This window comes from Phascolarctos cinereus, unplaced genomic scaffold, assembly GCF_003287225.1.
Source record: "Phascolarctos cinereus isolate Bilbo 61053 unplaced genomic scaffold, phaCin_HiC Scaffold_9;HRSCAF=440, whole genome shotgun sequence".
Taxonomy (NCBI): domain Eukaryota; kingdom Metazoa; phylum Chordata; class Mammalia; order Diprotodontia; family Phascolarctidae; genus Phascolarctos; species Phascolarctos cinereus.
The window spans coordinates 257,647,924-257,669,860 of record NW_027556402.1 but is presented as its reverse complement, the minus strand read 5'-3'; the positions used below and the strand labels follow the sequence as shown (position 1 = coordinate 257,669,860).

The window sequence follows — 21,937 nt, the reverse complement described above, 5'->3', positions numbered from 1 at the left end:
ACCAGGCAAGGCTTCTTACAGAAGGCCAGGTCTTAGCAGGGAGCTCAGTGGTCAGAGCAGCAGGGGGAGAGCATTCCAGGAATGGACCACAGCCAGAGAGCATGCTGGGAGCTGAGGGCACAGAGGAAGCCTGGGGAGTGATGAATGCAAAACAGCGTTTTGTGTTTGATCCGGGGGGTGACATGGGCCCCCCCCCCGGTCATTGCACCAAGGCGGAGGCAGTGTCAGAGGAGAGAAGGGGGCCTGTTGGAGAGACACAGCAGAGGGGAAACGGACGGGCCTTGGCACAGCTTGGATGGGGGAGGTGAAGGAGGGAGGCTGGAGGCAAGGGCTGGGAGGAGGGTGGTGCCCAGAACAGTAACGGGGGCTTGGGAAGCAAGAGGCTTCGGCAGGAAGGACAATGAGACGGGTTTGGGAGGACAGGCGGAACGTGAGACTTCTCCTGGATGCCCTGTGTGAGATATCAGGGAGGCAGCTGGAGGTCAGCAGAGATAACGCCCTGGGTGTGGCGAGCCTGTCTCGTGTCTGTCCTGATCCTCAGCTGTGTGGTGTTATTTATTCCCAGACAAGGGTTGTGTCTTCACTAATGCATTTCCCTCAGAGCCAAACACACAGTAAGAATTTAAACCGGGGAGTGTGTCATGTTAGGAAAGCAGTCATTGGTTGAACTTGGTGAGCGGTCACCAGGCGTGTGTTAAATGCTTCGCTGGGCCCTACGGGTACCTGGATAGCCATGCCTGCCCCAGACAACTTTGGCTCTACCAGGGAGTGTACTATGGTCATTCCTGAGTGCTGGGAGACTCAAGATTGGGCCTCCTGCGGCAGGGGGCTGGAGCGTTGAAGGCCTTACAAGAAGGCCAGGGTGAGGGAGGCAGCTCTGCGGAGGCTAGGAGAAGGAGGGTGGGCACAGGGAGCCCTCCTCGCCTGGTTCGGTTGGATGGGGAGCCTGAAGGGAGCCTCTGCCCAAGTGAGGTGGCTCCGCGGACTTCGGCGCCCCCACTAGGGTGAGGCCTTGCCCGGCGCCTTGGGCTCCTTGCATTGTCCTAGTGGGCTGATGAGGTAGGCAGGGTGGAGGGTCTCAGGAAAGAGACCTGCCCTTCTCCACACAGTGGCTGGTCCCCTGTGAACCCCCACTAACGTTCTTGTGACCTACTGGGAGAGAGAGGAGGGACCTGGCTGGGGAGAGCCCTGCACGGCACTCCTTTCCCTAGCCCTTCCTGAGGGCAGCCCTGGGAATTCCTGAATGAACCTATGCTGAATGGGTTTCTTCCCCCCTCCTCCCCTCTTCCTGCAAAATCCAGCCTCCCATCCACATCGAGCCTTTAGTGAACCATGTCTGACTAGACCCAAGTCCTGACTCAGTGCCTCTTTGGGGGAAGCGAACAAGCGCTAATTAACTACCTACTGTGTGCCAGAGGCTAGACTGAGCATTGTTTGACCTGATTCCATTATGATCATCAGCAGAACCAGGTATCGCCTCCTTGTTGGGGCGCCCAGAGGAGCCGGAAGGGATGAGGTTAAAGGGCAGAGGCCAGGAGAACAAAATCCCTGACTTGCGCTGCTCCAGCTAGGGCCTCATGGGCTGACGGGTACCAGGCTCAGTCGGCAGGCCGGATGCGGCGGCAGGTCCTTCCGTGACTCACCTGTAAAATGGGGCCCAGGAGCCTTCCCCTGCCAAACAAAACTCACTTCCTGTGAGTTATCCTTACTGTTGTCAGGGTCAGAAGAGAGAATGCTGCTTATGAAGAGGCATAAAGCAATGAGTTGTTTTGGTAATAATTATTATTTTTCCTTTGGAGGGCAGGGTGGGTGCGTCTCCTGCCTGGCTTCCAGGGCAGTGAGGTGCTGAGATCAGGTCCAGTCATGACGGGGTACGTTCTGCTCAAGTCCAGAGGAAGTGCCGTTAGGCCAGGTGGCGGCCCAGCTTTGTGGGAGGCCTCTGTGAGCTTCGCCCCACCCAGGTCCCAGCGGGCTCTCACAGGCCACCTTTTAGTACGTGGAAGGGCTCAGCCCTGGGGCCAGAGGCTAAGGCCTAGCCCACTCGGCCCCTGCCGCTGCTCCTCAGGGGGTTCGGAGGAGGGGTCCGCCTTCTGGCTGGATCTCCCCGCTGGCCGTGGGGGACAGAAGACACGGCCTCAGCCTTCAGGTCACCAGGCAACCTTTCCAAGCCCCTCTTTGCCTTCGGCGACGCTTGCGACTGCTGAGGGCGGCCACTGCTGCCTCGTGGAAAATAGAGGGGATGTTGTCCTGGAGCCAGGCGGAGCACTCCATGTAAGTGACTGCCCGCACCGACCTTGCCATCGTCTGGCCCTGAGGGAAGAGACCGAAAAGCAGCCTTGGTGTCAGCGTGCCTGCCCCAGCAGCCTTGGTCCAGCCCAGCGTGAGCTGCAAAAGTTAGTTCCTGGCTTGGCCCGAAGCATTGGCCCTGAAGCTAGAGGGCCTGGGATCTAGTCACACATTTCACTGAACAAGAGATCTAGGCAAGGCCCATCACCTCTTGGGGCTTCAGTTCCCTTATTTGCAAAAGGGGAGGTTTGGAATAGGTGCTTGCTAAGGTCCATCCCATCTCTAGGTGCTATGATCCTTTTGTCTCAAGCTTCCTTCAGGAACTGGAATTTTCCCACAACCATAGTGTTTACTACAAAGAGAGAGAGGCCATTTGCCTCCCTTACACCCCATCCAGTGAAGCTTTCAAACTCTTCTGAGGTTCTGAGCTGGAGGAAGCCATGCAGCCATATGGGCTGTGTCCACACCAAGGGCATGTCAGCCATCCTTAGCCTGTCCCTCACTGCTGCAGAGCCTTTTACCCTTCCCCAGTGGGCTCTCTGTTGAGTCCCTAGAGTGAGAGTTGGCAACCTTTTTTCTCCCCTGAAGCCCCCAATTCATTCTCTGTGAAAGAGAACTTTCCCTTCTTCTTGCCTCTGACTCCCCCACCTATATTGAGACTGGGCATTTGCACACCTCAAAACTCGCTTTGCTTGAGTCTCAGAGGAAGAGGTGGCCCTTTTGCTCAGGACCAAGCTGTCTGCATCTTGATCCCATTCTTGCCTTCCTCCTTCTGAAGCTTGGCCTGTCAGTCATTCCCTTTCTCTCATCTTCACTGTCTCCCTATCTACTTACCCTTTCCCCACTGCCCAGAAACATGCTCAAGGTTGGGGGGCCCTTCCTCCAAAGACCTTTACTTGATCCTGCCATCCCCTCAAGCTGTCACCATCTACCTCTCTTCCTTTTTACTGCCAAATTTCTAGAAAGCACCATCTACATTCAGGGCCTCCACTGCCTCACTGCAGAGACTCCACTCAAACTGCTCTCTCCAAGATGACCTTCCATGGGTCTCTTAGCACTAAACTTAGCAGCCTTTTCTTGGTCTCTCCCTTTGCAAATTATCTTGTAGCTACTTGCCTGTGTCCACATGGTATATGTGTCTTCCTATGCCCTTGCCTCCTCTTCTCTCAATCCAAAGTCTTTGAGGATAAAAACAGTTTCATTTTTTACCCCAGTGGTCAGCACAGGGCTTGGCACACAGGAGTTATTTAATAAGCTTTTGTTGAACTATTGAATCAAACCACAGGTGAGAAAGTGCTGGCTTGGAGGTCAGAAGACCCCAGCTTTGTCATCAGTGAGATATGTTACACTCTACTACCCTGTGTAGTAAAATGAGGGGGATGGGTTAATGATCTCGAGCCTTGGAGAGTGTCTAGGAGATGAGGAGGGACAGAGCAGGAACCAGGAGGAGGGATAGAGCAGGGACCAGGAGGAAAGGAGGGATGGAGGAGGGACCAGGAGGAGGGACAGAGCCAGGACCAGGAGGAGGGATAGAGCAGGGACCAGGAGGAGGGACAGAGCAGGGACCAGGAGGAGGGACAGAGTCGGGACCAGGAGGAGGGATGGAGCAGGGACCAGGAGGAGGGATGGTGCAGGGACCAGGAGAAAGGATGGAGCAGGAACCAGGAGGAGGGACAGAGCCGGGACCAGGAGGAAAGGAGGGATGGAGGAGGGACCAGGAGGAGGGACAGAGCTGGGACCAGGAGGAGGGATGGAGCAGGGGCCAGGAGGAGGGACGGAGCAGGGACCAGGAGAAAGGATGGAGCAGGAACCAGGAGGAGGGATGGAGCAGGGACCAGGAGGAGGGACAGAGCTGGGACCAGGAGGAGAGATGGAGCAGGGACCAGGAGAAAGGATGGAGCAGGAACCAGGAGGAGGGACAGAGCCGGGACCAGGAGGAAAGGAGGGATGGAGGAGGGACCAGGAGGAGGGACAGAGCTGGGACCAGGAGGAGGGATGGAGCAGGGGCCAGGAGGAGGGACGGAGCAGGGACCAGGAGGAGGGACAGAGTCGGGACCAGGAGGAGGGATGGAGCAGGGACCAGGAGGAAAGGAGGGATGGAGGAGGGACCAGGAGGAGGGACAGAGCCAGGACCAGGAGGAGGGATGGAGCAGGGACCAGGAGGAGGGATGGAGCAGGGACCAGGAGAAAGGATGGAGCAGGAACCAGGAGGAGAGATGGAGCAGGAACCAGGAGGAGAGATGGAGCAGGGACCAGGAGGAGAGATGGAGCAGGGACCAGGAGGAGGGACAGAGCCGGGACCAGGAGGAGGGACAAGGAGCATGGATGGAGCAGGGACCAGGAGGAGGGACAGAGCCGGGACCAGGAGGAGGGATGGAGCAGGGACCAGGAGAAAGCATGGAGCAGGGACCAGGAGGAGGGACCAGGAGCATGGATGGAGCAGGGACCAGGAGGAGGGACAGAGCTGGGACCAGGAAGAGGGATGGAGCAGGGACCAGGAAGAAGGTTGGAGCAGGGACCAAAAGGAGGGACGGAGCAGGGACCAGGAACAGGGACCAGGAGGAGGGATGGAGCAGGGACCAGGAGAAAGCATGGAGCAGGGACCAGGAGGAGGGACAAGGAGCATGGATGGAGCAGGGACCAGGAGGAGGGACAGAGCCGGGACCAGGAGGAGGGACAGAGCTGGGACCAGGAGGAGGGATGGAGCAGGGACCAGGAGAAAGCATGGAGCAGGGACCAGGAGGAGGGACCAGGAGCATGGATGGAGCAGGGACCAGGAGGAGGGACAGAGCCGGGACCAGGAAGAGGGATGGAGCAGGGACCAGGAACAGGGACCAGGAGGAGGGATAGAGCCAGGACCAGGAGGAGGGATGGAGCAGGGACCAGGAGAAAGCATGGAGCAGGGACCAGGAGGAGGGACAGAGCCGGGACCAGGAGGAGGGACAGAGCTGGGACCAGGAGGAGGGATGGAGCAGGGACCAGGAGAAAGCATGGAGCAGGGACCAGGAGGAGGGACCAGGAGCATGGATGGAGCAGGGACCATGAGGAGGGACAGAGCCGGGACCAGGAAGAGGGATGGAGCAGGGACCAGGAGGAAGGATGGAGCAGGGACCAGGAGCAGGGACGGAGCAGGGACTAGGAGGAGGGAACAGGAGGAGGGACAGAGCCAGGACCAGGAAGAGGGTTGGAGCAGGGACCAGGAGGAGGGATGGAGCAGGGACCAGGCGTGGGGGAGAGCAGGTGGAGGGAGGCTGGTAAAGGAATGCTGTACTCTCAGCTTGTTGAGCTGGAACATAGACTGTATTAATGGTGTAATGTGAGATCCAGCTAGAAAGACCCAGGGACCAGCGAGCCAGGACCAGGGATGGCTTTTTCCCTCAGAGAGGCCTCTGGTCATGCTTGGTTTTGTATCTCTTCAGGGCACTCGCCTCCTATTTCTTTATAGTTAGCTGCCCCTACCCCCACTCCCTGCCATAAACACGCAGGCCTCTAAGGCCCATACAGGGAGTTATTGGGGGCTAGCTAGGCTTTGGCCCTCCCAAGCACAGCCCTGACAGGCCTTGGGATGAGGTAGTCCCCCAGAGTTGGTCCAGGTCCAACAATGTGTGTGTTGGGGGTGGGGGACAGGGTTGTTGACAGATTCATTGACATGCCTAGGAAATTGTTCTAGGGAGATGCTTTTGGGCCTGTGCAAAGTTGGGCATCTGCTGCTTCCTGCCCGGGGGAGGCTACCTGGCCCCACTTCCCCAGGTTATAGTCTACCCTCTGCCTCTATGTCTCCTCAATGCAGCTGCCTCATCCCAAAGACTTTGGAGGATTAGTGGATGGGCTAGGGTTCTTCTTATTCTGAATGTTCCTGTGGAAGGACACAGAGAGTGCCCTAGACCTGAGGTCCTGCAGGCATACAGTGGAAAGAGGCCTCAGAGGTCAGCCCCCTCTGAACACATCCCACAAATGGTCTTCCAGCATCCCCTTGACGCCCTCTGTGATGAAGAACTCACTATCTCATAGAAAGGCTAGGGCAGGCCTGAGGCTGATACCTTCTGGTAGGTGATGGGTTCCTGGCGGCTCTGCCGTAGTTTTTTCAGCAGCACCTTGTCCTTGCGCAGATCAGTCTTACAGCCCACCAGGATGATAGGTACCCCTGGGCAGAAGTGTGTCACCTCTGGATACCACTGTCAGGACAAGAAAAGGAGACCATGTGTCAGGCCTCTCTACCTCCAGGGGAAATGGGGGAGCTTGTGCTGTCCTTGCACAAAAGGAGGTAGGCCAGCCTCAGTTTTCTCACCTATCAAATGGGGCAATAATAGCACCAGCCTCCCAGAGAGCTGTTGCAAGGCTACGTTGATCCTATGATGCCCAATCAGATTGCTGGCTAGTAGCCGGCCTGCTTGGAGTCATTTCTCCAGCAGTGGGGATGAGCTGCCCTGCACTGTCCACACTCCCATGTGGACCTTACCGTTGAACAGAGCAAGGTTTACTAACCCCCAGGAGGCTTACCCTATTTCATGCTTCTGTATTGTTAGCATTGTGTTCTAATCTTATGGACAGTCTAGGACTTTGAGGCTTGGGGGAGTCCATGACCCAGTGGGAGCTGGTTCTGAGATTTCACAGTCAGGTCAGGTTGTTCTGCTAACTAGAAGAGCCCATGGCCCTCCTGCCTAGGAGGCAGCCTCAAGGTTGGGGCAGAGTCCCAGCTTCAGTAGCTGTAGGACTCAGTGCTCACCAGCTCCCAGCTAGGAGGTCAGATCATATAGACTCATGGATTTTCAAGATGGCAGGGACCAGCACAGTGACTTGTCTAGGGTCACACAGGTATTAAATCACAAAATCAGAATTTGAACCCAGACCCTTTAACTCCAAATTCAGTATTTATTCTGCTTCTCCCCATGGTCTGCGCATGGAAAATCCCCCGAAGGCCTAGGGAAAGTTGGACCTTTTGGTAGGAGGGAGACAGGGGGCCATCTCCTGTCACCCCACCCTGGTGTGCTAACCTTGGAAAGGATGTTGTCAAAGCTGTTGGGGCTCATGACATCATAGCACATGAGCACCACCTGCGCATCAGCGTAGGACAGTGGACGGAGGCGGTCGTAGTCTTCCTGTCCTGCAAGTGACCAGTGAAAGAGAGCAGTTATTGTCCAGCCTGCGCCAAAGATGCCTGGGGAGAGGGCGCCTGCAGAGGACGCAGACACCCTGCCGGAAATGTCTTTGCTTTTGCCTGGCTGCGCCCGGGGTGGGGGCGGGGGGCGCACAGGCGGCCCTGTGCCTCTGGGCTCCTGGAGGCTCAGAGCTAACACCTTCTACGGGGTAGGCCTGGCTCTCCTGTCCCCTTTGTTTATTTTCCTTCAGTGATTGTTTACTGCTTAATAGCACTAAAAACAATTCAACATGAAGGTCTGTCTATTTATATTTTGAAATACATGTTGAAGTGTAAAATGCCTCTCTGGCACCTTATGATGTCTCCTTCTCTGCCCCTTCCATTTTGGCTCAGTCTGCTTTGCAAGGCTGCAGTCAGTGTGTGCGAGCTGCTGAATTTCATTGGCGGAGGTATTGATTGAGCCAGCCCTGGTTTCTCGTCACTGTCACTGTCACCGTGTGTGCTTAGCAACAGGATACCAGATTCAAGGGCTGCCAGGGCTGGGAGGGCCCTTGGGCTGTGGAGTCCCAGAGGGAAGAGGAGCCTTAGAACACAGCACAAAACGGCAGGTCTCTGGCAGAGCGCTTCTGTCCTAGGGAAAGGCGAAGGAGAGAGAGGGAAAGGATTCAGAGCTCACAACTGAAAGAAACAGATGTCCAAAATTGGTTTTACATGGAATTGGAAAAGGAAAAAGAAAGAAATGCAGGTTCTTAGGCTCGTTTGCGGCCTGCATCCGTCTGGCAGTCTGATGGAGCCTGTAGAGCCTTCTCAGAATCACATTTTTAAATGAAAAGAATATGACGCATAGAATTACAAAGGAAACTGGTTATTTTGAAAACCATTGATCAAATAGAACACTGGCCCTGTGGTCAGGAGGACCTGAGTTCAAATCCAGCCTCACATACCTACTTACTAGCTCTATGATCCTGGGCAAGTCACTTAATCCCAGTTGCTTCCACCCTAAAAAAAAACCAAACCGAAAACACCAAAAACTAGTGATCAGGATAAAGCGAGACATGTATAAGGTGCTTTGGATATGCTATGCACATGTGAGCTATCAGCTGTCACTCTAAAAATGGTGTTTAAAAACAAGTTCATGGACCCAGGTTAAGAATTCCTGCACGTAGAATGTTAGAGCATCAGAACTGGGAGGAACCTTCAGATCATGGAATGTCATGTCTTTACATGTAATCGGGAAAAAAAATTCTATTAAAAAAAGAACATGGAAGGGCAGCATTGGGGGAGGAGGTTAGAACAGAGATGGTATTGAAGTTCGTCTGTTATCGTTTCGTCGTTTTTCACTCATGTCCGACTCTCTGTGACCCCATTTAGGGTTTTCTTGGCAGAGATACTGGAGGGCTTGGTCATTTCCTTCTCCAGCTCATTTGACAGATGAGGAAACTGAGGCAGATAGGATGAAGTGACTTGCCCAGGATCATACAGCTAGTAAGTGTCTGAGGCATCATTTGAACTCAGGAAGATGGGGTCTTTCTGACTCCAAGCCTTGGGCAGCCTATCCACCGTGGCACCACCTAGCCGCCTGTCAGAGCTGGGAGGGGCCTTCCCACAGAATGTCAGGACGGGGAGGGCCATCTTTTCACAGTGGAAGAAATCAAGGCCTAGGGAAGCATGAGACTTTCCCTGTGTCACACAGCTGTGGCCAGTTCTAGGATGGGACCCCAGCCCTCCTAATCCTAATCTAGGGCACCAGCCTGTACTCTGCCCTCAGAAGCTCCCGAGAATGCAGACTCAGTCACCCATGGAACCCTGGGAGAACAGTATAAGAGAGGGGAAATCAAAGGCTGCGTATGGCACAGAGGCTTTCCTCATTTGTACAGTGGGGGCCTTGACTTGTCGAGGGAGGGAGAGGTAGTGGTGTTGAAGGAGGGCCTCCTGAAGGACAGGGAGCATTTTAATTGCCCAGCCTTGGACACTGCCTGCCAGGACCCACTGTGCCGTGCTAACCTGCTCACGGGGCAGAGTCACCTGGGCAAGGTCTGGCTCCTGAGGGATCCTTGGACGATGGCCAGCCAGGGTGGGGCAGTGGCCCCACAGCCCTGCCCAGGCCAGACAACTGTGGGAGACACTTGGTCCTCTGAGGCCTGGCCCCACTCCCCACCTTGGACTCATTTGAAGGGGAGCTGCATAAGGTGGGCACCTCTCACAGCAAAGAGTAGGCTTTTGTGTGTGGGAGCTGGAGAAGGGCGAGGCTGTGATTGAGGGCAGGCCAGTGACCTGTGATCAGACAGCTGTGGCCACCACTTCCTGACCTGCTCCCTGCCTCCCTTGGCTCTTAGCCCCAATCTGCCTCATCTCAGACTTCTCTGTGCACACCGTTCTTTGGGACTGGAAGCTCTTGGGAGGCAGGGCCGGATCAGTTCTCAGCTCTGAGCTAAGTCCAGGGGTGTTGGTACACATCGGGGTGAAGGAAGGTGGGGGCATGTTTGGGGGGACAGTTAATGCAGATGCAGGCCCTCACCTCCTCCCTCCCTAACTTTTGCCTGTGTCCTTGGGGCCCTGACCCCTTGGCAGGCAGGTGTGTTTAGGGTTGGGGCTTAGGGTTCTAACCCTCCGGAATCTTCCCCACGCCATCCATCCCCTGCCTTCTGCTTCCCCAATGTGGCTGATGCAGTGAGCTTACCTGCTGTGTCCCAGAGGTAGAGATTCACAGGTTTACCGTCAAGCTGCAAGGCCATGGAATACCGCTCAAAGACAGTGGGTACATAGGTCTGAGCAGGAGAGAAAAGGCATTTAATGGCTGAGGGAGACTGGAGGCCCCCAAGAGTCCATTAGTCAATAAATAGTAAGAGTCTAGGATATAGAGGCATTGTGGCAAGCTCTGTGCATACAAGAGAGGCAAAAGATGGTCACTGCCTTCAAGGAGCTTCCAGTCTGATAGGGGAAACACCAGGCAGACAAGCGATGGACAGATAGATTGGTGCTAATCTGTGAAGGGAAGGCTGGAGCAGGAAGGGGCTCAGGAAAGGCCTCCTGTAGAAGAAGGAGTTCAGATATGAGCAGGGAGAGCCTTCCAGGTGTGGGGGACAGCCAGAGAAAATGCCCAGAGAGGGAGGGTCTCCCCGGGAACAGCCAGGGGGCCAGTACACAGAGGAGGAGGGTGTAAGAAGCCTGGGCGGGGGAGGGGGAGGTCACAAAGGGTTTTGAACCCCAAACAGAATTTTGGGTTTGATCCTGGAGGCCACAGGGAGCCACTGGTGTGGAGTGAGTAGGGGAATGACGTGGTTGGGCTCGGGCTTTAGGAAAACGGACTGGAGTAGAGAGAGACTCATGACAGGTAGAGCAACCAGCAGATGATTTGGGTAGTCCAAGCATGAAGAGATGAGGGCCTGTGCCAGGCTGGCACAGAGGAAAGAAGAGAGCGTGTTGGAGAGACACTGGGAAAGGAAAGGCTAAAGGAGGGGAAACCATAGCCAGGTCAGATGTCGGCCTCCCCTCTCTCCCAGATGAGCATTGGACAGGTAGGCTAGTGGATGGGGAGGGATGGTCAGCCTGGGTCCTCAAAGCAAAAAGAGAAAAATCAAGATCAGGAATTTGGTGGCCATTGGGATGTTAGGAAGCCAAGTGTCCCTTTTATTAACAAATGGAAACTCCTCAGTTCCTCTTCACTGCAGTGAGCTGGGGACTTCTTCTACCATAGACATGTGAGGCAGGTATTCAGATGGGGTGGGAGGTGGCAATGGCTGGCCTTGGCCACAGAGGATGCAGGGAGACCACTGTGGGCTTCGAGGGAGTGGCCAGAGTCTGTCTGGCCTCCCACCCCACTCCCCGGGTTGTGCCTCTGCCCACCTCCTCAGGGCTCAGGGCAGAGAGTGAAACCCTGGAGGATGAGGGCAGGGCCAGGCGCACCAGATCTTCTGCCAGGAAGGGCAGGACCCCACCCAGCTGTGGCTCGGCCCAGGGAGTGACTCAGAAGGGCAGTTGGGGCCTCTGAGTCAGCAGGATTGGGGCCTTAGCTCAGGGTTGGCAGGAAGGAGAATGGAACAGGACACGGTACAAACGAGACAAGCAGTCCTAGGGGAGGCCAAGGGTCAGGAGTGGGGACCTCGCTGACGTCGGCGGGGTAGGACTGGGGGGAGAAGACAACTTTGCAGGCCCGAAGAAACTTCCTGGTGCCTCCTCCCTTCCCCCAGCCCATTGCAGCAAGCATTCCTTAAGCAGCCATTTGTGCCAGGCACGGTGCTGAGACCTGGGGACAGAAAGACAGAAGGGCAAGGCTCCGGGAGAGCCGTGAGCCTGCGCCCCTCCACGGCTGGAGCTCTTCCTTGCATCGACTCCCTACACACCCATGCTTGTGTTCTCCCCCATGACCAAACAGGCAGGGATTGTTTGTCGACTGTGTTCGGGCTCTGAGGATCTCAAGCCAGGCCTGGCACATAGTAAGCGCCCAGATACCCGATTCTGATTGATCTTGTGCCCAAGGCCTGGAGGCCATGCTTTAGGAAGGTTCAGCGGTAGGCATGGGAGAGGAAGTGAGGATGCCCATGCTAGTGGGAAGAGGAAGAGAAAAGGGCTGAAGGTTGAGTCCTGCACACTGGTAGTGCGGCCCTGGACAAGCTCTTTAACTGGCCCGAGCCTCATTTCTTCATCTGTAAAGTAGGAATGGTACTCCTCGCCTAGCCCTCAAGGCTGTTAGTGAAACCAGAGAATCCATCCTGTGTGTGCCCTGCTCCACCTCACCAGGCAGGCCTCTGTGCTGGTGTTGTACCATCCTTCCTATCCAGGATGTGAAAGCAAAGGCTTACCAGCCACCCTGGACTTGGGGTGAGGAAGGAGAAGGGATTGTGAGCACAGGCCTGCCAGACTTACATAGTGCCATAGAACCTTCGAGGGCAGAGCTGGGGGGGGCCCTCCGAGGTCTTAGCTTTCTTGACTGGGCTGCCCTCCGCCCCCTGGGCTCCTTCTTGGGTATCAGGGTGCTTAGATGGGAAGATAAACAGGAATATTCCTGGAGCTCAGTCTAGTGAGGAAATGAGGCTGAGATGCAGATCCCTCTGGTGGCTGGTCAGACACAAGGTGTCTGAGAGTGCTCAGGGAGGGAGCTTCGGGGAGGCCCTTGCAGAGGCCTGGGCTGGCTTTCCCAAGGCATCCTCACAGCTCTTAAGGCCTCCTCTCTGCTTCCTGGACCTCAGTGTCCCCCTTCTCCAGCAGTGCCTCCCCAGGAGTGTGAGAACAATAACCGCTACTGGATCTACTCACTAATCAGCTCTGAGGACTGAGGAGGGCCAAAGAGGACCTGCCCTTCCCAGGTCACCCTGGGGTGGCAGCAGGCACAGGGCCTGCTTCTGATTCCAGGAGAGCTCCCTCCTACCAGGCGACAAGGGAGAGGGCTGGGGCTCGGGCGGGCCTTTGGAGAGCTGAGTGGTGGCAGAACCTTCCTGCAGGAGCTGTCCAGCCCAGCCCTCGAGGGTGCCAGTGCTGGGGTGCACAGAGGATGGGTGGGCCTGCATCCCACCAAAAGGGGCCCGTCAGGAGAGCCCAGCCTCAGCAAAGCCAAGTCCCAGGGGGAGGGTGTTAACCACCAGGAGAGGTAGAGGGGCAGGAGGGGCACTGTTCTCAAGCCAGACTCTCCAAGAGCCAGGAGAGGAGGAGGGACTGTATTCTTGACTTAGGGCATAGTCTGGATAAAGGCCTGGAGGCTGGAGATGGAATGTCATGTCCAGGGAACAGCTCCAGACCAGCTCGATCTGATCAGAGAATGTGTGGATGAGGAAGAAAGCAGTGTGGGCCAGTGAAAAGCTCTCCACTTACTCTCTGTTTGATTTGAGCAAGTCTATGGGCCTCATCTATAAAATGGGGTGACTGGATTAGAAGACCTTTCCAGTGCAATCCCTTCCAGCTCTAAATAGAGGATCCTGTAAACTTATTGCAGAGGTGAGGGGCTGTGGGTGCAGAGTATTGTACATCCTAGCAGACATTATCATTTTGTTGGTTTTGCTGAAAAGTTTTTTTTTCTTTTTAATATTTATCAAAAGGGAAGCCTTGATGGGGAGGAAGAGAAAGGAGGGCTGTATTTGGAAATGAAGGTGATACAAAAACAAAAGGCATCATACATGTTGGAAAATACATATGAAATAAGACTGGAAAAATAGGCGTGAGCCAGACTGGGAAGGGTTTGACTTCCCACCACTGTCCCCTGGTGCCTAAGGGTGTTGGTGAGGCTTAGGCCTGTAGGAAGGAGAGCCCTCCCTTCCTCTCCTCTCCTTCCCTCAGTTTCTCTGTTCTCTAGCATTTTGCACAAAGACCCCTCCCTCACCTGCCTTATGAACTGTGCCCCATCATTGTGGCTCCAGAGAAGGTGCCAGCCTGCACTAGTGAAGGCAGTTTGCTCATCTGGGAGATCCCTATGCCAGTGAAACCCCAGGCCCAGTCCCTGTCTCTCGCCATAGGTATACCCTGTGATGCCTGTGATCTTCCAGGTTGACATTTGTGGTCAGGATGCCCAGATTGCTGCCCTCCTCCTCCTTCATTCACTGTTGGCCCTTGGGAGCCTGAGGGGAAGTGGAGGAAGGCTGCAGCCCAGGTTGGGGTCCAGGACAGAGAAAGAGCTAAGGTTTCCTCTTGGGCTGGTGCCTTCTGTCTGAGACTCTGCCATCTACCCTATCTTTGTCTATGCAGAGTGGTTGCCCATGGGGTCCCCCATTAGGTAGGGGACTCCCTGAGGGCAGGAGCTGCCCGTGACCTTTCTCCAGGTCTCTGGCCTGCCTGGGGCATAGTACAGTTATCCCTTTTCCCCATCGTGGTTTTGATGTATCACGGGTGGCATAAGACATTAAATGGAAATTTGGGGGAGCTTGGCAAAAGGCCAGCAAATGACACAGAATAAAATTTAGAAACTTAGAAATGCATAAAATATATGTATAGTATTGTATAATATCAACCCCAATTATACAGTAAGGCACTGTAAACACCCCAGGAAAGAAAAGGAAAAAAATCAGACTTCTTCTCCAGTACAAAGCAGGGCCCAAAAATTTTACGTGGATTTTCCAGATTGCCGGGGAGTGGGGGTCACTGCAGTCAGTAAAGCCCCATTACTGTTGATTACAGATAGGTGGGTGAGACTGAGCTAACAGGCAGGTACTCGCTAGCTCTGAGTCTTTGCCTGCAAACCGGTAGGTTTAGGCCCCATAAGAAGCCAGCTCTGTTCGAGGGGATGAAGGCAAGCTCCTTGAGGGCAGCCCCTCCCTTTGCCTGAGGCCCAAGCTCAGCACCTACTTGGCCCAGGTGCCAACATGGTGTTTGTTGAACAGGTATAAAGAAGATCAGGTATAAAAGACATTTTGTAAACCAGAAAAACAAAGAAACATGAGCGCTTAATTTAGAGAAGCAAGGAGCTGAAGCGAGGTAGCACAGTGGGTAGTGAACTGTACTTGCATTTGGAAAGACCCAGGTTCAAATACTGCCTCCTTCCCCTTCCTAGCTGTGTGATCCAGGGCTAAATCACTACCCTCTCTGAGCCTCAACTTCCTTATCTGTAAAGTGGAGATAACCATCCCTGCTCCCTAAGATAATCCAGGGAAAGCTTTGCAGATTTGAAAGGGCTGTCTCAGTGCTGCTAATAATATTATTACTACTACTGTATCCCAAGTGAATGGGGATTGGGGTAGGTAGACTAAGCCAAAGCTCTTCCTGTGAGTGAGGGGCTGGCCCAGAGGGGAGTTGAGGCTGGTAGAAGAGGCCAGAAGAAGCTGGGAGGGGGGCTGGTGAAATGTCTCAGTTCTAGGCCTGTCTTTGAAGGACCGGCTGGGGAGAGCAGAAGGGGAGGGACTGTGCTTTTACACATCTAACCCTGAACATGCCTGAGCAGAATGCTCAGGCCCATTCCCTCACCTTGGAGAAGCCCTGCCTCCCATCAGCATGGAAGTAAAGAGAGCTGGGGGAGCCCACCCCCACCAGGCACCTGTCCCGAGTTTGCCCTCTGGGAGCTCTTAGGAGAGGAAGGAGAGGGTGCCCTTAGCCCTGAGGGGTCGGGAGGAAGGTGGAGGAGGGCAGCTGAGAGTCACTGTGGGGAGGGGCCAGGTGAAGGATGTAGCTGTGCATGTGTGTCCAGGAGTGGGCATGTGTCTGTAGAGCCAGCTCTGTGGAAGTCAGGACTCACCTCGGGGAACCTTCCCTTGGCGAAGACCATCAGCAGAGACGTCTTGCCGCACCCCCCGTCGCCCACGAGGACCACCTTGATGGTGGGGACAGCTGGGTCCGAGGGCTGGGGCTCGCTGTCCCTTTGCATGCCGCCTGCCCTGGTGTTGGTCCCAGAGGCCCGTCCTTCAAAAGGCCCTGTCTGGCTCGGCAGGCATCTCTCTGGGAAGGTGTGGCCGATGGACAGTCTTCTTCTTCTTGGGCCTTTCCCGCTACCTGCCCCTCGGGACCTCCCCTCGATCCTCTCTGCCTCGGGCTGGGAGGCTGCAGGGCCAGTGGGTGCCTGTGTGCTCTCTGGAGGAGGTGGGAGTCCCTGAGCTTACCCACTGTAGCCCTGGCCCGGCCCCTCTGGTGACAGGCCCGGAAGGCTGCAGGTATATGAGCTCAGGAATGTGGAAGGGGCGGGCACCACCTGGAGGAAGTCAGGAAGGTGGAGAATGTGTGGCAGCCAAGCTGCGTGTGACATCTAGAGACAGCCAGGGTTAAGGTGTGGCCGGGCCGTAGCTCCTGCTGACAGGCTGGCTAATCTAAGAGAATGCCGAAGCAAGCCAAATAGCTAGCACTCAGAGTGTCGGGATTGGTATGGAGCCAGAGGCACCCGCAGGGTCTCAGAAGGAGTCCCTGGTGCACAGCTGGAGCTGGGAGGACTTTGGGGAGTGGGAGCGCCATCCCTCTGCACCCCCGGGTTCCCCCCACCCAGGCTGGGGCTGGTGGCCAACCTCCTGGGGAGGGTCCCTCCAGTGAGCTCTGCTGGACTGATCCTTTCCAGCTGGTGGGAGCTGCCAGATTGGGGACCCCCCCCAGGGTGATGCTCTCCTCCTGTCAGCCTGTGGGATGGGAAGGGTTCTTCCTCTCCAGCCTTACTGTCTGCCCTCTCTGCCCGCCTGCTCTCCCGCTGCCTGTTACCCTTCATTTCCCAGTGGGGCATTTAGCTGAAGGACACGGACATTTTTAAAGGCTTTACTGAAGTCTTTTGTTTTTACACACTGATCATTTCTACAAATCTTTGCGCGCACACACTTAGGAACTGAACCCTCCCTTGTATCAAGGAAACCAGCTAAACAGAAATAACTGATAAGGTGACCTCACCTGAGAGTATCTACACCACTCTGCTCTAGCAGTCCCAGCCTCTTTGACCAAGAGGAAGGAGAAAGGGAGGGCAAAGCTGGTGACTGGACCAGTGACTTCATGGCTATAGGGAACTCCTCCCAATGATCAACATCTTCTCTGATACTAAGAGTTTCTATGTTTCTTAGAGCCCAGAGAAGTTTAGTGACTCGCCCAAGGTCAGACAGTCAGTCTGTCAGAAGTAGGACTTGAACCCAGGTCTGCCTGGCTCTGAGGCCAGCTCTCTACCCACTGCACCACACTGCCTCTTTCTTATTTGATAGGTTAATCTTATTCTTCTTATGCAGTTTGCTTTTACGTCATAGTCCCTTCTGAAAGTCCCTTTCCTCCTTCCCATTCATCCCTTTTAACAAAGATTTTAAAGTAGGTAAAAAGCAGTTCAGCAAAACCAGCATGCCTACCGTCTCTGAGGGGCTGTTCGGTATTTCATCCCCATGCAGGGAAGGGCAGTTCATTGTGGTCCTCACTGTGTGTATCAGTTTTTCCCTGTTCTCCCCCCTCAGGCTGCATCAGTTAGGAGAATTCTTCTGGAGCTTGTCGGAATTCTGCCTCGGCTTGGTTTCTCGCAGTGCAGTGATACTCCATTCTCTTCATGGCTTGGAGCCCACTTGCCCATTCTCCAGTCCAGGGGTATCTCCTTTTGGTGCCCTGAATGTTCTGTGTCTGAGAGGCCCCTCTGATGTCTGCCCTGGGATCTCTAGGCCCCAGGGTATGGACAGCTAACCCCTGTCCGTTGCATACTTCCAGATGGCTTTCCAGAGTGCTGGGACTGCGCAGTAGGAGGCCTGCTGTCCCTGAGAGTCATTGGGGTGTATTTTCAAAGGGCTTCCTGGAGACGGTGCTTCTGCCAAACCCCAGATGCCCTGCCCTAGTTCAGCATGCCGATGCGGGCCAGGCAGGCCATGGGACGTAGGGAAGACCAGCTCAGATGCACACTAAGTGCATGACCACAGGCCAGTGTGAGTCTCATCGCACGGAGCCTCAGTTTCCTTTTTTGTAAAATGGAGATAATAATACTTAGAATACCATGGGAGAGAACACTTAATAAAACCTAGAAGTACTCTAGGACTAGGAATTGGCTGGCCCCCAATGAGCCTGAGCGGTGACCCATCCTTGTACAGGGGCTCTGTGGGGCCCTTACCCCAGCTGGCAGGAGGGTGCTGGCCCTTTCCCTGGCCTAGCATCCAAGCTGTGGCAAACCTGCTCTGCCCCACGACTGTCCCAAGCTGCAGTCCAGCTCACCTTAGCTGGCCGGGCAATTCATGGAACAGCAGCCTACGCTTCCTACTCTGTTCTCAGAGGGAATTGAAGCAGAGACTGTCTGGGCCACTCCCTGGGATGAGCCTTGGACTGGATGTCAGAAGATCTAGATTTCAGTCCTGACACTTTCAGCTAACTACCTGTTACCTTGTCCAAGTCCTTTCCCCTGTTGGGGCCTCAGTTTCCTTGGATATAGCCCTGGAAGGGACTTCAAAAGTCATTGAATTCAATGTCCTTTTTACAGTTGAGGAAACTGAGGCTCAGTCACATGACTTGCCTAAGGTCACATTGTGGGTGTTATAGGTCCTCTGGAGCTAGTATTGCCCCTGTGTTTCAGGAACAAGGCTAGGGCCTGGGCTTGAGATTGTGCGGGCAACACGGACAGAAATGACAACAAAATCCACAGCTGCATACAACTATGATGTCTACGTGATAAATTGGAGATGAATTAAGAGGGAATCAGGAAAGGGTTCCTGGAGAAGGTGGGATATAAGCTGGCATTTGAAAGAAGCCAGGAGGGAGAGAATTCCAGGCAGGGGGCACAGCCAAGACAAATGCCTGGAGTCAGGAAATAAATAACTTGTTCTAGGAGCAGCCAGGAGGCCAGTATCACTGGATTAGAGAGTACATAGGGTAGGGTCAGGGTGTAAAGAGGCTGGAAAGATGGGGAGGAGGGCAGATTGTGAAGGACGTTGAAGGCCAGAGGATTTTATTTTTAAATCACTGGAGTTTATTGATTTGGGGGAGGGGAGGTGACCTGTGTGGCATGTCTGGCCCAAACTGTCCTGTTGAGTGGGCCACTTCTGGCCCAGAAGTCTCCTGGGGGGGGGGGCAGGCCAGCCCAAGCTGCCTTCCACTGTGGGTCATCATAGCCCAGGTGTGCCCAGCTTAGGGCAGCCCCTAGAGAAAGTGGTTAGTCACCTTCCTAAGCCTTCATCGGGTGCCTGGGGAAATCTCTGCACAGCTCCCAGCTAGCCCTGATTGGCCAAGGACTTCCCGTGGGTTCCTGGCCGGTTCCTTGAACTTGTTTTCAGTAGGTGGGCAAATACCTTGGTGACGACTGGGGAGTCAAGGTCCATCCAAGTACAGGAACTGTTGGCTGATTTGTGGGTTGTCAAAGCAGGACACCAGGGCTCCTCTCGGGGTGGATTGCTTCCTGGGCCAGACCTAGGCAACCATTTAAAAGAGATTAGCCCCTCCACAGAGTCCCCAGGAAGGTGCCATGCTCTGCCACATGTAGGAAGAGGCACATAAGGAGATGGGGTCACATCCACCCCCAGTAAAGGAAGCACCCCCCCTCTCCCCAGCCATCTCTCTGTTCTCTGCAGGATCGCTGCACTTTGTGGGGGCCTTTTCTTGGCCTTACAAGGCCTCACCTAGAGTCTGCATTCCATGCTCAGCACTGCAGCCAGGAAAGGCCTTGGCAGGCAGGAGCCTGGCCAGAGCAGGTTGACCTTGACGAGGAGGGGACAGACAGCTATGCCATGCTGAGGCTGCCTGAAGGAAATGGGGAACAGGAGGCTTGGGGGAAGCTGTCAGCACATGATGGGAGGGAAGAAATGAGTGGAGCATTTGTTAGGCCCTTCTTGGAGGGGCAGCATGGCCTAAGAGCCAGCTTTAAGGCCGGGAGGGCCTGGGTTTCCATCCCACCTCTGACGGAGGCTGGCCATATGACCTGGACAAGTCCTTCACCTGAACTTCTCAGTGGTCCACAGAACTCTCAAGGGCGTTGGTACAGGGAGTTGGGGGTGGGGCCCAGGGGTGATGCTCTGTCAGGGAACTCACAGATCCGTTCCCCATCCTTGTGTCCCAGGCACTGAGGACACAAGGACATGGCCTCTAGGGCCAGGAATTCACATAGGGGGCTGGGCTTTGAAGGAAGCCAGGGATCCTTGGAGGTAGGGGTGAGCAGGGAGAGCGGTCCAAGCCCGGTGTGCTGCTGTGCAAAGGCCTGGAGATGGGAGATGGGGCAGGGGATGGTGGGGCCCAGAGTGGGGGGATCGGCGTTAGGTAGAGCAGTGGGCCATTGCTGGTCCTGATCTGAAGTGGAGTTCCATAGAGCTGGTCCTGAAACTTCCCAGTCGCGACCTGGCTCCAGGTGTCTCTGCCTCAGGCGCTCTTCACCTGGCCGTCTACTGGAAGACAGTTATTTATTTAAAACAAAACAAGGTCAGAGGCCACAGCCAAGAAGCCCAGCTGTAACCAGGGACAGAAAGTCATGACAGGCCAATGCGGGCCATTTCCAGTGGCCCTTTGTTGACTGATCGGCCCCAGGCCAGGCACCAAGGGACCCCACACCACCTTGGCCGGCTGTGGGCGAGGTGGGTCCTGGGGACCTTGGAGCCCAGACTGTGCCTCCTCTGAGGCCTTCCTGCTCCAGGCTCTGCTGCGTGGGTGGCTCCCCGGCTCCCCAGATCCCCGGCTCCCCGGCTCCCAGGCTCCCCAGCTCCCCAGCCCCCGGCTCCCAGGCTCCCGAGCTCCCAGGCTCCCCAGCCCCCGGCTCCCCGGCTCCCCAGCCCCGGCTCCCCAGCTCCCCGGCTCCCCAGCCCCCGGCTCCCCAGCCCCCCATTCTCCACCTCCCCCGCTCCCCAGCTCCCCAGATGAGATCATCTGACGCTTTGCGGGGATGAGTTGGCTCTTTGCAGATCTCCTAGAAACATCGTGGGTTCCTGCGGTTGGTTGGACGTTGCTAGGCGCAGAGGGCGTCAGGCTTCCCGGCAGAGTCTAGGTGACCTACACGATTGGCAGAGGCTCAGCAGCCAATCGGCTGCCCACATGGGGCGTCAGCGGTCTCTGGGCAGCAAGGCCGTTCCTCCAGAGCCGCCCGTAAGGGCGTGTCCTCACCACCTTGTTCTGAGCTGCTGAAAGGGGCCTCCTAGACCATTCCCCATGCTTAGAGAAAGGCTGCTTTCTTCCAGGCTTGCTCTGCCCTGGGGAGCGCCGCAGGGACCCAAGAGGTCACCTGAGAATTTACAGAGGGGGAAACTGAGGACCTGGGAAGTGACTGTCCCACGATCACACCGCTCTTACCCAGAGCCTCTATGTATGTATTCCATAGATGCTTAGAATCCTCAGCTCCCAGCACGCTGCCTGGCACACAATAAGGGCTTTGTTATTCGGTTTGTGACCCCTTTGGGGGTTTTCTTGGCAAAGATAACTCCAGTAGTTTGGTGCTCCATTCTCCAGCTCGTTTTACACGAGGGAATTGAGGCAAACTGGGTGAAGTGACTTGCCCAGGGTCACGCAGCTAATACTTGTCTGAGGCTGGCTCTGAGCTCAGGTCTTCCTGACTCCAGGCCTGGTCGTCTGGCTGCCCACAGCAGGTGCTTAATAAATGCCTGTCAAGTGAATTTGAAGCAGGCCCTGCGGACTGTCCAGGCTGTCCTGAGCTCTCCTTAGGGTTTGGCCGCCAGAGGGCGCAGAGGACACAGCTGAAATCCATCTCCAATCCTAATTAGCGAGTCACCAGCCTGCCAGCGAATCTGCAAAATGGGTTATGGTGGGGACCGAGGGACCTTCAGTCCGACCTAGGGGCACTCCTAAATGCTGGCTGCTCCTCACACTATCGTGGCTTCCTAGTTGTTCCAGAATGACCCCCCCCCCAATAGAGCCCAGACAATGTGTTACCGGCATAGGTGGGCTATTGATATTGTTGAGGATAGAGACAGCCAACATTTATTAAACACCTACTGCATGCTGGGCATTGTGCTAGGCGCTGGGGGCCCTCAAATTCAAACTCGAGTTCAAATGCAGCTCCAGATACTTCCTGGCTGTGTGACCCTGGGCAAGTCACTCCCTCTCTTGTTTGCCTCAGTTTCCTCAACTGTAACATGAGGATAGTAATAGCACCTACTTCTTAGGGTTGTTGTGACGATCAAGTGCCATAATATTTATAAAGCGCTTAGCACAGTGCCTGGCATGTACAGTAGGCAATTATCATTATCAAGACCAGAAGGCCTAAGTAGGAATGTA

At 55.3% G+C, this 21,937-nt stretch overlaps 2 protein-coding genes across 5 annotated transcripts in view; one reads left to right on the top strand and one right to left on the bottom strand.

The window, feature by feature from the left end:
- LOC144455114 (uncharacterized) overlaps window positions 1-21,937 on the top strand; it is a 65,727-nt gene that overhangs the window by 28,980 nt on the left and 14,810 nt on the right. The gene's annotated exons all lie outside the window — the stretch shown is intronic.
- On the bottom strand, window positions 1,765-20,386 carry RHOD (ras homolog family member D). 2 transcript variants are annotated; one of them, XM_078148114.1, is made up of 8 exons: window positions 19,342-20,386; window positions 19,015-19,132; window positions 17,107-17,694; window positions 15,540-15,989; window positions 10,065-10,152; window positions 7,281-7,390; window positions 6,327-6,461; window positions 1,765-2,310 (listed from the first exon to the last, which is right to left on the bottom strand). In XM_078148114.1, the coding sequence occupies exons 4-8, from the start codon at window positions 15,666-15,668 to the stop codon at window positions 2,143-2,145; spliced, it is 630 nt and encodes a 209-aa protein (XP_078004240.1). In that variant the 5' UTR covers window positions 15,669-15,989; window positions 17,107-17,694; window positions 19,015-19,132; window positions 19,342-20,386; the 3' UTR covers window positions 1,765-2,142. The 2 variants fall into 2 exon arrangements, with proteins under 2 accessions (XP_078004240.1, XP_020824006.1); XM_020968347.2 differs by lacking the exon at window positions 15,540-15,989.

What these genes read in the sequence shown, in the direction of transcription:
- RHOD (XM_078148114.1), bottom strand. Translation starts at nt 15,668, where the DNA reads ATGCAAAGGGACAGCGAGCCCCAGCCCTCGGACCCAGCTGTCCCCACC. An exon ending in CCAAGGGAAGGTTCCCCGAG is followed by an intron (nt 10,153 to 15,539) that starts GTGAGTCCTGAC and finishes TCTCCTGCTCAG; the next exon opens with ACCTATGTACCCACTGTCTT. An exon ending in CTACCTCTGGGACACAGCAG is followed by an intron (nt 7,391 to 10,064) that starts GTAAGCTCACTG and finishes GGTCACTTGCAG; the next exon opens with GACAGGAAGACTACGACCGC.